This window comes from Electrophorus electricus, chromosome 9 (assembly GCF_013358815.1).
Source record: "Electrophorus electricus isolate fEleEle1 chromosome 9, fEleEle1.pri, whole genome shotgun sequence".
NCBI lineage: Eukaryota > Metazoa > Chordata > Actinopteri > Gymnotiformes > Gymnotidae > Electrophorus > Electrophorus electricus.
Genome location: NC_049543.1, coordinates 3,703,230 through 3,719,040, shown reverse-complemented (window position 1 = coordinate 3,719,040; position 15,811 = coordinate 3,703,230). Strand labels below are relative to the sequence as shown.

General features: G+C 39.4%; 1 protein-coding gene across 2 annotated transcripts; it reads left to right on the top strand.

Moving 5' to 3' along the window:
• The first annotated feature begins 8,284 nt into the window (after positions 1–8,284).
• Positions 8,285–11,195, top strand: otpb (orthopedia homeobox b). 2 transcript variants are annotated; one of them, XM_027006291.2, is made up of 3 exons: positions 8,285–8,399; positions 8,758–9,152; positions 10,466–11,195. In XM_027006291.2, the coding sequence occupies exons 1-3, from the start codon at positions 8,363–8,365 to the stop codon at positions 10,985–10,987; spliced, it is 954 nt and encodes a 317-aa protein (XP_026862092.2). In that variant the 5' UTR covers positions 8,285–8,362; the 3' UTR covers positions 10,988–11,195. The 2 variants fall into 2 exon arrangements, with proteins under 2 accessions (XP_026862092.2, XP_035386069.1); XM_035530176.1 differs by having other exon boundaries at positions 8,285–8,438.
• Positions 11,196–15,811: the final 4,616 nt, after the last annotated feature.

Here is a 15,811-nt window from a genome sequence, read left to right as displayed (position 1 = left end):
TATATATAAAATAAATCCCCCACAAAAACATGGCTGATGTATTTTATGGTATGTGATAATACCGCACGGGATTCACTAAATCATTTCATGTTCGCTTGTCTGTTTCGCCCCATCCGACAGAAAGGGGCTCGTGCCTCTGTGGCGCAACGCTCCACGAGTAAAAAAAAAAAAAAAAAAAAAAAAAAAAGAGATGAAGGCGGGATATTAAGTGACTCTATAGAACATCCAGGCCAAAATAGAAAGATTGATGGCAGGACAATGTGAAAACACTAGGACAGAGGACCCTTAGAGACGAAGCTCTGTCAATGCGAAAAAGCCATCTCCGAGAGCGCCCGGTCCTCGCGGTCTATTTGTATGTGTAATCAGTTGAGCCCCCCACTCTGTCAGTCCTGTTTACCCACTGATTCTTTCAACAAGACAGTCATTGACACGGGATAGATGGGGATAATCTGGCGCAGAAACCGCCGGCTTTAAAGAGGTTACAGCTCTAGATTGGCTGCCTGGAGTTGCAACCGTCTCTCCTGTGCCTTACACAGCACACGTCGCCTTATTTTACTTAGAATCGCCACTATACTGCACCATCTGTACAGAGGGAATGATGTCCTGATTATAGTCATATTTCTGTACTTATTTCTTTGAACCGTTACGCATGCTCTGTTGTGTTGCGCGCTACTGCGCGCGTACGCGCGTTAACTGAGCACATTTCTACCAGCTGATGCCGTGGACTGATACAAGCCCCAGCCGAATTTCCCTACCTTCCCCGAACACTACTAATTGCTATTCCACAGTCAAACGCACATGCGCTGCTCACTAATGTTACGATTGCTATTCAGAAGGCCATCTCTGCAAGGACACCGATCCATAGCCTTTATGTAGATGGACGTGTGCTTGGTGCTCTCCATCTATACCAGCTAATCGACACCCCTCGTTGAATCTGAGTTAACAATATGCCTACCCCAGAGCTGCTAGTTGTGTCTCGTGTCTATTACAGTTGCTATTCTTCTTCTACAGAATAACGCTTCAATAGGCTGTATTTTCTCACAACTATACAGGGCGAGAAAGGAACCAAATGAAGTCAGAATTTTCCCCACTGCATAGCCCAGCCTCAACTTCCATCCGCTTCTTATTTTAAGGGTTAGTATGTTAAACTTACATTCATTTGTCCAAAATGTTTCAGGCCCCTTTTGCAGTCGATTGACTCGTCCATTTGAAAGCTCACCGCCACCCTTCTGGTTTCTCATTGCATTAGAGGAAGCCAGAGTCATCCAGTTCTCTCTAATCGCGCACAATTAGTCCTGAATTATCATCGGACCCTGACAGACGTTCCTTGTAACTCTCTTTTATTTTCAAACGGGCCCCTAATCAGCGGCTTTCATTACAAACGCTGATTAAACTGCAAATTATCCAGCAGCGGCCATTTTCGCGCCTATAACAGCTCGTTCAATATCAATTACGCCAAGCAGCATGTCTGCAGCCCCAGCGAAGCCTGCAGTCGCTTGATGGTGGCAGTTATTAGTTTGGAAAACAAGGAAATTACTAAAAATCAACGGTCAGGGAAACGGTGGGACCCAAAAAGATTTAACGTTTGAAATGAATCCTTAGGTCACTTAGAAAAACCTTCCAGGACAATAAGACGTTTTTTTTCTGAGCAAGAATAATAAACTATGATCTCGTCACGTGTCAATTTTATTAGACCACGTGAAAAACTGAATTGAAAAAATATATTGTCAGTGTGGCTTATGAAGATAATAGCTCGGTAGGCCTTAGTCATCATTACACGGTCAATAATTTCATTGCTAATATCGTTATCAGATGAGTGAAACGATCGTGTTCCTCTTAAAATATTTAAGGTGGTGAACCTATTGTGCTGGTAAACGTTCAAACAAATTGAAATATATGCGAGACCTCTGAGAAAGAAGTGTTATGGGAACGTTTTTTCCCCACAAAACACATAACGCCTGTCCCGGATGCTTATTTTTTAAATAACATTTAACCTTATAATTGAAGCTGAATACAGACTATATATTGATACACTCGTGTATTTACATATATCTTTGGAAAGATTCTCAACTTTTTTATGAAATAAAGGCCAAAGCTAAAATGTAAAATTCATATCATATTCATTACTTAAAGCATGTTACTGCACACACTGCGGCTGATATTTCCTTTGGTGCAATATTGATTTTATTTTGATAGGCTCAAATTGAAAACGGGTCCCGGGTGAACCCATATAATGGCTGGTGCCAAATGTACGAGACATAGCCCTACAGTTAATCTAACTGATCTTAATTTAATTTGCATTTTAGAGTCATTGATGGCGAGATGTAGCAATATAATGTGTTTCAGTTTATGCATTAGAAAATGTTATATGCTCACAGTATAATAATACATTATTGCATATAGACATATAAAACATCATTGTAGACAAATATATTTTTCCTATACAGATAAAGTCGTAAGAATAATGGCTTTATGACGCTGAAAGATAGAAGTAGCTAGTTAAACTAGACGGGGCATTTTAGAGCTACAATAAGCCACTTGGTTTTCTTGCACTAAATAAAAAGTAATCTGATTGAGAAGTGCAACAGTGTAAAAAAGACATTTATCAATACATTTTAGTTAAAGGTTCCATATAAATAACTACACTAATGGCAGATTAAAAGTTTATTCATTGTTGTAATAAACAAGAAAACTGGAAAGCTTAAGCCCTAAAATGAGCACATTTCCAATGCCCATGCATTTATATCCGTTTACTAACATAATAAAACTACAGAGGCCTAGTTACTATTATATTACAGTATGATTTTAAAAACTGATGCGTTTTAGTAACGCATATTCACCGCAGTTCTGCGAAATGCTGTTCACTGGATCGTACGCGCTGAGGTTGATTGTTCACCGCACACCCCTTGCTCAACAGTGTGCGTTGAAGATGTTTATTATGCACACCACACGTACAGCAAAGATACAATGGGTCTTACGCATACGTTAAAGAGTTTTTAATACTAATTTTAAAATTCTGACATATTCAAAGTGCCATCAATTAAGTCTCGGACAGCGGTACATAGTGAATCAAGATAACCTCTGAAAGGATTTCAGGGGTCAGGTTAAAAGAATGCAGCTATACGTTGGGTGCCAAACTAACTTGACCTAATGCTTGACCCAAACCACGAAATAAAACAAAATAGTCTAGGGATATAACAGCTTAATGCATTATTTACGCATTATTTACAAAGGTATGCAAAAGGATCTGCCTAAAAGCAGCACAAACATGCACTGCTTTAAGTTTTTTACTTTTATAGCAAATAAGGAAACACTTTGTTTTGAATAGCCTAGGAAAAGACTGGGTTTCGTCACATGTAAAGCACAATAGCTTATACGTGATCGTTTGTGTCAGTATCCACTAGACAATATATGGCGCCTTCCTGTTTACCTTTGCCCCGCCTTGTCACGTGGCCACCGCACTGTTGCACTTTCAGCTGCAGGCCTACGTGTAAAAAATGAATTATTTAGTTATTTTCAGGCTTAATAAAACGGAATTAATCATGTGATCAACGTTGACTAATTACATTTGCACGTAGTAGTATTTAAAATCTGTAGCTGGTACCAGAACTTTGAAATAGGCCTAATTTTGTTTTGTTTTTTTCTTCTTTGCAAGCCAAAGTACGACTGCTGCTACGTTATTGTCACTGTCACGCAGAGATCTAATTTCAAATTAATGCAGACGAATGGTTTTAATAATGGCCTCGCATTTCCTCTCGCATTTCCCTATGCAGTTGTTTTTAGTCTGATATAGGCTATTTCATACGACCTATATATAGACTGCTATTAATAGCAATATAAGTAGGTTCCACTTGGTTAATAATGAAAATCTGAATTAAAAGGGCATCTCTTATAACACTTTTTCGTTTACACAGAAATGTTCAGGAATGGGGTAGACCCAGTCATCCAAATAACACGTCACGACATTTAGAAAAGAAGCGTGTGTAGGTCTGTTTTCTCTCGAAATGCTTTACTAAAAGGGATAAATAAAATAAAACTCGCTAATAAGCCACACTCATCAGAGCTGGAACAGCAGCGTCTCTTGCTATATTAGTCTAGCTAGATTCCTCTGCAGTTGGTTCCCCCGTGTTGGAAGCCAACATAACTTTGACTTCTTTCATTTCGTGGACTTAACTTTGCATAACCCAACAATAACAGGATGCCTTGATGGAAATGTATTGAAATCCCAAGTAATTGACACAAAATATGACAAAGTATTTCAGGCTCTCTGGGCAAAGAACACACATTACTATGGATGTGCCCCATAATGCATCTGATTAAAGTGTGCTTGCCCGCGCACGCAGCCGATTCCGTGAAAAATGAATTCTCTACTGTCATCTCGACAAGCTAGTAAAAGCCGGAAAGAGACTATTAGTACGAAATCATTATCAATAGCGATATTTTCAAACTCTATTATAGCAATCAGGCTGGAATTTATTCAATAGATTTAGCTCGTTTGGGCGTAATTGATAAATAATCAAACTGTACCAATGCAACTTGCGCAAATTTCACTAACAATCAAGTAAAAGCAGTCCATTTACCACCTGACTTGGTTCGAATTAGAGTTAAATTGACGATCAATTAATCTTGGATGGGCCAGCGCTGTACGTTGTGGACAAGCAGCAGAGAAACAGACAGAAAATTAGCGGAACGAACAGAAAGGAGTTGAAACGTCACGGCCTGGAGATAATGAGATTGGTTGCAAATTGTCAGATTTATAGCGTCACTTAGCAGTTTGAGAATCAAACAGGTGAGGAAATATGGTGAAGCCCAAATACTGGTTATGCCAGTGAGATATCAAACGATGCCTTTTTACACGATGGCTTTGTTGATCATTGTTGATTGTCTACCTTTGAAATGAGCACTGGTGCATCGGCGTCCTTTCTGGATGACACTTCCCTCCTGTCAGAAGGAAAAAAAACGTAATAAGAACAATTCATTTAAACATCTCAGCATACCATGACAGTTGCTGGAGTCTTCAAGTGCATCTCAACACAGTGGCAGTTGTCGATGTGCAGAAAGTGATTTCCCACTGGTGATCTTAAACGCCTTGCCATAGTAAACTCATTTCTGATATTCAGTGCGAGGTGTTCTGGGAACATCACCGTAAAATGGTAGGCCCCATATCCCGTCACATAGCTTGAACACGGTTTATGCTTTCCTGCAAACCTGACCCAGAACTGTATCTCTAAAAAGTAATAAAGGTAAACAAAACAATTGTCAAGGCAGTAACCGACTTGCATTGTTACCTTTTATTGTTAGCCCATGAAAGATACACGGATGAATGAGCAGCGGTTTTTGTCGGGAAGGAGACTGGTTTGATTCATTTAAGCATCGTGGTTCGCTATAGCCTTTCAATGTACAAGGTCAGTGAAACTAATTATTTTCAGTACTAATTTGCTGATGCATTAAATTGCATTAGCAGTGTGATTATGCCGGAGTTTAATAATTACCGGCACATGTTCCTAATTTAGAACAACTCAGAATGACCACTGACCCAAGTCCCCCCTTCTTTCAAGCCATCGATCCTTCGCTTGAATGAATGAAGGTGGAAGATGCAGGCTATATGGGTTACTGCGTCTGGCTGTTTATACGTTCAGTTTCTAAGAGTAGGGATACTCTTGACGAAATCATTTCCGTCATAAGAGAGCATATTCCTCAAACCCATTTTGGCCTGCTTTTACAGTATCACTGCAGTGTACAATGTAGCCAGTGTAATGTGACGCTATATTTTACCCTCGATGCAAAACAGGGCTTCACAAAATATTTGTGAGTTGTAGGGAGATAAAAGAAATGAACGAAGGGCATCGGTTATGGAATCGGTGATGAACTGAGAGATATTAATCACGCATCGGTCTCCACTGATGACTATGAAATCTAATGTCATATTACAATTTTCCCCTCATCGTACTATGCCACCATTGATCAGAACACAGAAATAAACTACTGAATTATCACCTACAGTGTACATAAAATAACAGCCGGATACAAATAAACACTGTAAGAAGTAAGTCAATTCTGCAGGCGCTAATTCAAACACTGTGTGAACGTAGCACCAAATTGAAATTGAAAATAACGCGACCTTTAGTTTACTCGTGTAGTCTCAGGATATACATAGGCATATGCATTTGTGAGACACTAGGATATCTTCGCTATATATGGGTACAAGATTCGGTTGACAATACGGTAAACATTTATCCATCAAAGCATGACTTTAATGGAGTGCATTTTACACGTTTGGACAGTTGTCGTGTCCATCCCCTAAAGTCTCATTACCCGCCATAATGGAGGCTAGTTACTCCGTGACACACCAGAACTCAGTCTCATTACGGTAATCGCCGTCCAATGCTGATTATTTTATTTAGAACCTTAATTGTATTCTTTCCGGATAACTCACGTTGTAATCGGGTCCGCATGGAGGGCACCAAGTCTAATCACGGTTTGAAATGCGACTGGGGTCATCACCTTGTCTGGACGAAGGAGGTCGCACTCCATAAAGCTCGTGCTACTGGTTGATGTCGGTTTTGGTGACAAATATTGCCCACGCTGTAGCCCAACTACCACGAAATAGAAATAACACAACAGCAGCAGCAACAACAACAACAATAATAATAATAATAATAATAATTATTATTATTATTATTATTATTATTATTATTATCAACATAGAGTAATTCAATATCATAATATTCAATCTACTGCATTATGGAAATGCATTTTATATTGCTTTATATTATTATACATACATTAAGAATAATAAAGAGAAAGAATAAAATGCATCACTTTCTCCATACCATCAATAAAATCCTGTTTTTTCAAAATATTTATTTGTGGCATAGGCATAGCAAAAAAAAATGTTGGTGACATGCCCTTCATTGTAGGCGCATGGTGATTTTAACCATTTGTGCTTCTTCCAACAGAAAACAAGGGGAAGAAACCATGCTAGATCCTGCCTCTTTCAAAATACAGCAAAAATCACGACACGAGATGGCTGTGGAGGTTATGGATAGTCCGGAACTAGGGCGCTGCTCCCGAAGAGCGTTAAATCTTATATTAGCCGTTCATTGGTTGCCCAGTCGCACTAGTGCTACAAATCGAGATATAACGGTGTCGGATATGCTACAAGATTGATAACTGATGCAGAGCGAATTGAGAATTCCAAAATAAACGCATTCTTCTTTTTTATTTAGGTTTTTTTGTTATTGTTCTTTTTCTATTCCATTCATGGCAACTCACCAACGCAACAAAAATGTTAATTGTTAGCTGTTAACGTCATCATTTAAACATTTAATGCTTAGTTGCATCTTATTTATTGGAGCAATTTGTTTAATCTATCTTTTAAAAAGTAAATCAAATTAATTCCATTAGTTTTGATGACATATTTATACAAATGAAGGATCAAATTAAGCTTGTCCAGCTCCCAAAAAAAAACACACCAAAAAACAGCAACAACACTATCTGTTCAATGCAAAGAATATATGAAGTATTTGCACCTTATGTAAGCACTGGAGCATAGCATTCATAGCCTAGTCACCCACTGATCTCACTGTAAAGATAAAATGTAGCACTAAACGCCTCAAATGTTTAATGGTCTTGAAAAAGACTTGTTGGAAATGTACTTTGGATGTGTGGTTAGCTGCCTCCAAGAATTAATCACACATGATGGATGATTATCCCCAAATAAATCTGCTGGCCGTCTTTCGCGCAGGCAAAAAAAAAGTACAAAACTCAAACCACGTGTTTATTTTTTCGTGCCTGGAAATAGGCACTCGCTGCACTATTCCCCTCGATTTGTTTCCCGCCACGAAAATAGTAAACTGTTGACTTCATCAAATGTCCCTTCGCCTCTCTTTACATTCATTTTTGCCGTTTGGTATGTCTGCAACTGCCAAAATCCGCGCGCAAGGCTAGCATTCAATTTTTTTTTCGCATATAACTAGATTTATTATAAACTGTTTGTGTGCTATGATTATTAAGTCATTTATTGCATATAATAAGGGGACAGATACAATAAATCAGATCGGATATTAACCAGACAGTAATTGCAGAAGAAGCTGGTTTGTGGATGCTGATGGTTGTTGGTTGTGTGTGCTCGCGGGGGTGACATTTTCAGGCTTCGATTCTGATTGGCTCTCATATGAGGAAGCTCATGGGTTCATCCAACTATTAAGCGCCTCCCTGTCTCTCTAAGGAACATTATAATGCCTGGAGCACCTTTTTAAACACACGGAGAATTTTTCTTCATTTGGGCACTATATGCTTTTTAAAGGAGTTAAAAGTTTTAGGGTAGTTTTAGAAGCATTTCGCGCTGGAACGGTGCGCAATGCTCTCTCACGCCGACCTCTTGGATACTCGCCTCGGTGAGTTATCGTCACCAAACTCCGGTCTTCAGCTCCACTGTAAGATAGAGGAACTTTTAATCTATAAAATATGAATTGATGTGCACTTAATTTGTAATCTAATTTTGAACTCAAATGACTTGATATTGTAATTCATTATCTAGTGAATTAATTATATCTAGCATATTTTATCAACCTGTCTAAATATTGATAGAATGCAGTGATGACTTAGGTGTCATTTTATCTTTGAGACAGGTTGTGAACAACATCTAATTCAATTATTAGACTTTTTGTTTTGTTTTGTTATTAAAAATGGTGTAACAGCTTTGCACTTTTTCGTTACACGGAAAGAGGTTACATTTTCACAATGACTTTGCAGGGATGAAGGATGCTACTGCCGAGCTTCTGGGTCATAGGGATGCTTTAAAGTGCAGACTTGGAGCGACGGAGAGTGGACATCCTGGCGATCTGACCTCTGCTGCCGACGCAGTCGAGGGAACCACTCTGCTCCCCGGGGAAGACATAAGTAACGGTGGATCAAATCCCAATGGCATGCAGCAGGTTAGCACCAAAGACCAAGAAAAACAGCAACAGCAAAGTTCGAGTCAGTCGGGCGGACAACAGAACCAGCAGAAACAGAAACGACACCGGACCCGTTTTACTCCGGCGCAACTTAACGAACTGGAGAGGAGCTTTGCAAAAACCCATTACCCTGACATCTTCATGAGAGAAGAACTGGCGCTAAGGATCGGATTAACAGAATCTCGGGTTCAGGTAAAACAAATTGCCTCGGAACTCTTTTTTTGAAGCACGACAATGTTTGGGTGCTGGAACAAGGTTGTTGATAAAAGGGTCTGAGTTGTTTTCGTATTCATAAAACATATTTCTTGGCCTTATGTCCGGGTTCATTAACGATTAGTGATTAGAAGACGTCTCTGCTGAAATAACTGGAAAATGTGTGACGTCTTTCCAAAAGCAATGTTACTAATCCGAGCGCTGTTCGTAGAACTGACTATGAAGAATTGTTTACTTTTCTCATTATTAAACTGTTATATTTGTAAGTCACTGCAATTTTCTATTAGGTTTGACATTCTTCTTGAATATATGTTTATATATAATCAGAGTTTAATGCAGGCTTATGTTAAAATGTTTACAGATTTATGCATTTGCCATTACTACAAAATCCTCTCTATATATTATACAACTTAATAAGTATTTTTCTAATTAATCGCAACATCTTCAAATAGCATAGTATTAGCTACAGCAGTATAAGCCGTAAGCAAAAATGTCTGTGATATGCTGATTAGCCACCAAACGAATAAATAGGATATTGAAAGCGATAATCATAATTTGTTATAAGTCACTCAATTGTTTAAATAGTTATTGTTCCACAATAGAGAGAAGAAGATAGACGCAAAAGTACAGACCTATGTTATGAATTTATTTTCAGCCCAGGTGATAAAGCACCAAGGTCAACCAACCATTTGTCTCTTCAAATGGCCTATCAACCATAATGTCTTCATTTCAGACCTCCAGCAAAATATCGTTCTCCAGTTTCTAATGGTATAAGAAGTATTTCTGGCTGCCAGAGACAAACGTAGGTTTGGGAATTTAACGATCCCTTACACGATCATAGCCTATAGTACGGATTACAATTTAGCACACCAGTATATTAGGAAAAATCGAATACTAAATAATCTTTATAGGGCAAATAATGATACTGGTGCATTGCCTGGTAGCGATATATTAGACTATTTTAAAATGGTGGATCACAAATGACCAAATTAACAACAACAAAAAAGAAATAAAGAAATTTCGAGTGATAGAATAATATTTGTCTATCGTTTTAGGCCTTGTCTGGTTGAATATTTGTGTTGTTATTGGGGCATTATCATGATAATGTTATTTTAATAATAATAATAATTTTTGATTAGGAGGCAGGAATTAAATTGCACTACTAGAAGCATTTCAGCCAGGCAAGAGCATGTTTGGACAGAAAACACTGTAAACTGGAATAACACTGGAACAATGCTATAACTTGGGTAATTCAATCTCATCGTTGCTTTTCTTTTTCAATCCCTTCACAGGTGTGGTTTCAAAATCGGCGCGCAAAATGGAAGAAACGCAAGAAGACGACAAACGTGTTCCGCGCGCCCGGTACTTTGCTCCCCACACACAGTCTGCCGCAGTTTCCGTCGGCCGCAGCAGCGGCAGCCGCTATGGGGGACAGCCTCTGCTCTTTTCACGCCAACGATACCCGCTGGGCTGCGGCGGGGATGCCCGGAGTGTCACAGCTACAGCTCCCGCCCTCATTAGGCCGACAGCAAGCCATGGCCCAGTCCCTTTCACAGTGCAGTCTTGGAGCTGGTCCGCCTCCAAACTCGATGAGTCTTTCCAACAGCTTATCGTCTAATGGCTCCGGCCTTCAGTCGCATCTGTATCAGCCCACCTTCCCTGGTATGGTGCCCGCGTCTCTTTCTGGTCCAACGAATGTGACCGGTTCACCTCAACTATGTAGCTCCCCGGACAGCGATGTCTGGAGAGGGACCAGTATCGCCTCGCTGCGTCGGAAAGCACTCGAGCACACCGTATCAATGAGTTTCACCTAATTTTAAAATGCGCGATGTTGTGTCCTTGTAAATTTCACGTGCAGTCAAGAATCGCTCAGGACCTGAGTTCATAACTGTGAAATTACAATTGGCAGCCTTAAAGGAAAACGGAATCTCAACAAAATCCAGTCGATGTTTGGCGCACATGCACAGTAGATATAGCGGTCAAATTTTTAAACAATCCTTTAGCCTGGTGTTGGATAATTTTTATTTAGTTGTTTATTTTCCTTGATTAACAGTGTCATTTATTTATTTATCTACTTGTTTATTTATTTATGTTTATGTATTTATATAAATAATTCTGTTGATTCTTTATGAAACAATAGAGGCACGGATAATTCCCTTATATCATTGATCAAAGATATTTATTAGCCCTAACGTTTAATATATGTTCATAACAGCCACGTGTGCTGCATGACATGACTGGTTTAAAGCATGGGTCTCATATGAAGTGGTTTTCCTAGTTTTGTACAGGCAAGGAATGAGACTAATATGAACAAAATCTCCACCAATCCGATTCAATTGCATGTATTGGCAAGGAACAACAGGGGAGTTTATATAAAGCAGAATAACCTTGAATAGGATGTCTGTGTAGATAAAAGCATTCTTGTTACCTGCTGGTCTGTTTGTGATATGTTTTGACTTACTGTATGTGCTTATTACTGAAATGTGTTTCGATTTCTTTTTTTGGATTTAGTTTGTTTGTTTGTTTGTTTTTTCTTAAACATTTATCCTACCAAACGCAACACACCTGGGCAGGTTTATATCGATTTATTGTAAATGGGTGAATAAAATCATTTTCAGTAATGCCAAAATTGAGAATGGTCCATTCTTGCATAGAAGAACATATGAATGTATTATAGTTTCTGAACTCTGACTGAATATGGAGATGGTGGAGATAATTTTTCATTTTCTGGAGAGCCGGCCTTGCCAGTAAGAATGTCGTCATTATTAATAATCTGGATGTACAAAATGAATTTTTCTATAATTGAATGGTTAGAAGTTAAACATACAGCTTCAAGGATGTCATCTCGAGAATGTAGTCAGCATTGCCATGTGTTGAGGTCTCACACCATGATGTCTCACAAGTCTGCGCAGTGTCAGACAAAGCATCAGTATTTTGGCTGATAAGTATTATTTGCATCCTACGTGTAAGGGTGAGGTATCTTCTGAATTACTGCCATGCCCCTGTTCCTGTACTGACAGATGTGTAGATGTGCAGGAGTGTAGCCTTTGCTAGACAGTTTATTGTGATAGGTGGAGTCTTTGGGGCTCTTCGAACAATGCTTGTGAAAGCATGCCTAAAAGAAGCACTCACTGAAGATGGCATGAATCATGGAGGTGATAATGTTTTTCAAAAATAAATAAAATGCATATAAGAGCAACTAAAAAAAAAACTATACAAACAGCATTTCTTTGAGACTCCAAAGATTGCTTTACCAATAGGGTCACAATCAAATATCTGCAGTGTTGGACCGCTGGTGTGCCTTTCTTTCACTCTCTTTTATATCTCTCTATTTCACACACACACAACACACGCACGCACGCACGCACACACGCACGCATACACACACACACACACACACACACACACACACACACACACACACACACACACACACATTCTCACAATTACACATTCACACAAAACACAGCTGTCTCAAAAGGTGCCATGACATATCTCAGAGAATCCACAGATCTAGTGATGGACAACCAGCAGAGCTACATTGTTGTCCACAAGGGATGGAGCAGGATTGGAACCAATTAGCGAGTAATCACAGACATGTTTTGCTCCTGCATCCTTTGTATGCTTTGAAGCAGTTGCCATCGTGGCGGCTTTAGAGGCCATGAGTATCTGCTTTGTCCTGATACTGCCAAAATAAATGTCAGCTTGTGGGAAAATAGGCAAAGAAAGGGGCTCAGACAGACAGACAGACAGACAGACAGACAGACAGACAGTCAGACAGTCTGCACAGGGTTGCCATGCACTCCCAGTCCAGTTTCTTAAATGTTGCAAATGTGTTAAAGGCATCTACATACATATATATATATATATATATATATATATATATATATATATATATATATATATATATATATATATATATATATATATATATATATATACAGAGAGAGAGAGAGAGAGTCCAAGTGAGTAACTGCAATGTACTGTACTGTAGTAAAAGATATAGAGATCGTAATAAAGTAGACAAGGTTTCCAGAAAAACAGAATGCTTCATACAGAGATCATCAGCTGTGTAAGCAAGCACTTTGGAAACCATGTGTAGTATGTGAAATATGTGTACTACCATTTTGCTATACTTTGAAGACAGCTTTGCACGCACTTGGTGTTCTCTTAACCAGCTTCATGAGACAGCTACCTATGATGCTTTTCCATCATTCTTGAAGACATTCTCACATATGCAGAAGAACTAATGTTCTGAAAGAAAACTATTTTATATATATATATATATATATATATATATATAATACACACACACACATAATACATATTAGATTGAAAAATGAGTGGTAGCCTATATCTTGCTTAAATCTAGAGAAGAACATCAGTGTGCAGGGAGGCCAACATGGTCATTTTAAGCCCCGCTCTCTCTCCCTCTCCATATAAAGTTAATTGTCTCCGAGAATTAGTGAAGGAGATCTCATTGAGGTGACAGAATGCGGAGAGCCTGCGAGTGGCTCCCCTGGTCCCTGCACAGTCTCCACACACGCATCCATCATCATCAGACACAGCGTCTGCTCCGAGCGGCCTGGGCTCCCACGGCCTCCTGTGCTCACATGTTCCCTGCAGATGCACTGCTCCTATTTTCTGCAATGTGCCACATTTATGGTAAACATTGCACGATAATCAGATGATTGGGAGATGCCGGCTGATGGGGACGTTGACTGATGAGCTTTGGTGGCCTGTGCATGGCTCAGTGCTTTCCAGGCTCTTATCCACCTGGTTCAACTTATATGATAGATACTGAGAGTTGAATCAGATGTGTTATAGTTGGGACTATCCTAAACTCTGCACCGCTGAGAATGACCTTACAATGTGTGGATCAGGTGTACAGTAGCAGTTATCAGCATCTAGGCTTTTCTGTTACTTCTCATAGCAGTCTGGTCAGGAGTTGTTGCGCAATCAGAAAGCACATTGTCTTCCAGATACACACTGCTTAAGAGCTTAAGAGTGATCATACAACATCGGCATTGCAGGCATTCTCCAGCTCTCAGAAATTGTCCCTCAACATTTTGCTGTAGTCATTCCATTGTGCTTGCCTATACTTGCCCTTGTGTTCCTCTGCCTAAACATGGAAAACACCCTACAGGCCCTGACAGGGGTGGCAGCCCGGCGGTAAATCAGAAATCAGTGCTGGGGAGAGACGAGCAAGCCACCGTGAAGGTCGTAGCCAGGAGCCCTCTTGTGTCGATCCACACGGCGCACATGAGCGTGACCAATGGCTGATCCCCGTGTGAGGCCTTGGCATGTTGTCCGTCATAATGTGGTAATCCCCGGCGGTTTGGACATCCAACCGTCCTGCACAAACACATGACATTTAAATGCACCTGCACTGACACTGAACAAAAAAGAGCAATAGAAACAAGGAATATGATATATTCAGTATTCTGTTAAAAGACACAAATGTATGTTACTGTGATTGTGAAAAAAAAGGTGCTACACTCAATAATCCAAACATGGATAATCAAGTATCCCTATACCTTCCCCATTGGAGAAGGTTAAACACATTTTCACAGTGTGAAAATGCCTATGGCATTTGAAGAGAATAAAGGTTTATTTTTATCATGTTGCCTACTGCCACCTGCTGGTGTTCTGATAGTCAGAGGTTATAGATAATAAGTAACTGGAAAATTAAAATTACATTTAAAACATTTTATGTTAATTATTAAATATACGTGTTTACTTTAATTGTTCAACATAAATTTGGAAAAAGGTAAACAATCTGTGATTAGTGTAACATATTCATATAGATTACGTAGTTCATATGAAGAGATATGTCTATAAGATCAAAGACAATGCATATATATTTTGTTGAGAATTTAAAATTGTTTTTTAAGTATAAAAAAAAGTATTTTAAGTATATTTACGATAGACCCAGAGTTCAACAGAGAAGTGTTACTGAGAGTGTCCACTGGGGCCTAGTGCGTAAAGTGCGTGCCTCTTTATTTCCTCCCCACAGAAGCTGCCTCACGCTGGCGAGAGCCAAGGAAGCATGTACCACCCTGCTATAAATACTCACAGATCCCCTTCAGGTCTCCAGGCTTCATGTTCATAAGCATTCTAAATGGAACACTGTGACTTATTCACTTACTCGAGGGGTCAGCGTCTTGCGCTGACATGAGCTGAGCTTTGCAATAAAGAAGGGGTACCGGCTGTGACTCAAAGGAGTGGCTGGACCACTCCACTGCCACATGTCTACCCGTAAAATAGTCTTGTACGGGGATGTAATGGTGTTATGAGTCACACGTCATCGATCCACTTGCAGTAAAGGAAATCGGCCCAGTTGGAAGTCTTAGCTGTCTGCTGATCGGACCGCACAGGTTGGGCAGAGAGTGTGGCAAGTACATGTTCATAATTTATATTGCATTGTGTTAGATGTGATATGCATTGTGTTAGATGTGATATGTCAACCTGTATGATGGAAGAGCCAGAAATCTTCTCTTCCAGTGTATCTAAAATTCATTTGTGATTACAGTCTCAGAGGCAACCTCTTAAAACATCAACAATGAAGTAAACATTCATTATTTAGAGGACTATTTGCATAATACTAACATTTACAAACTGACTCTAATAAATCAGAA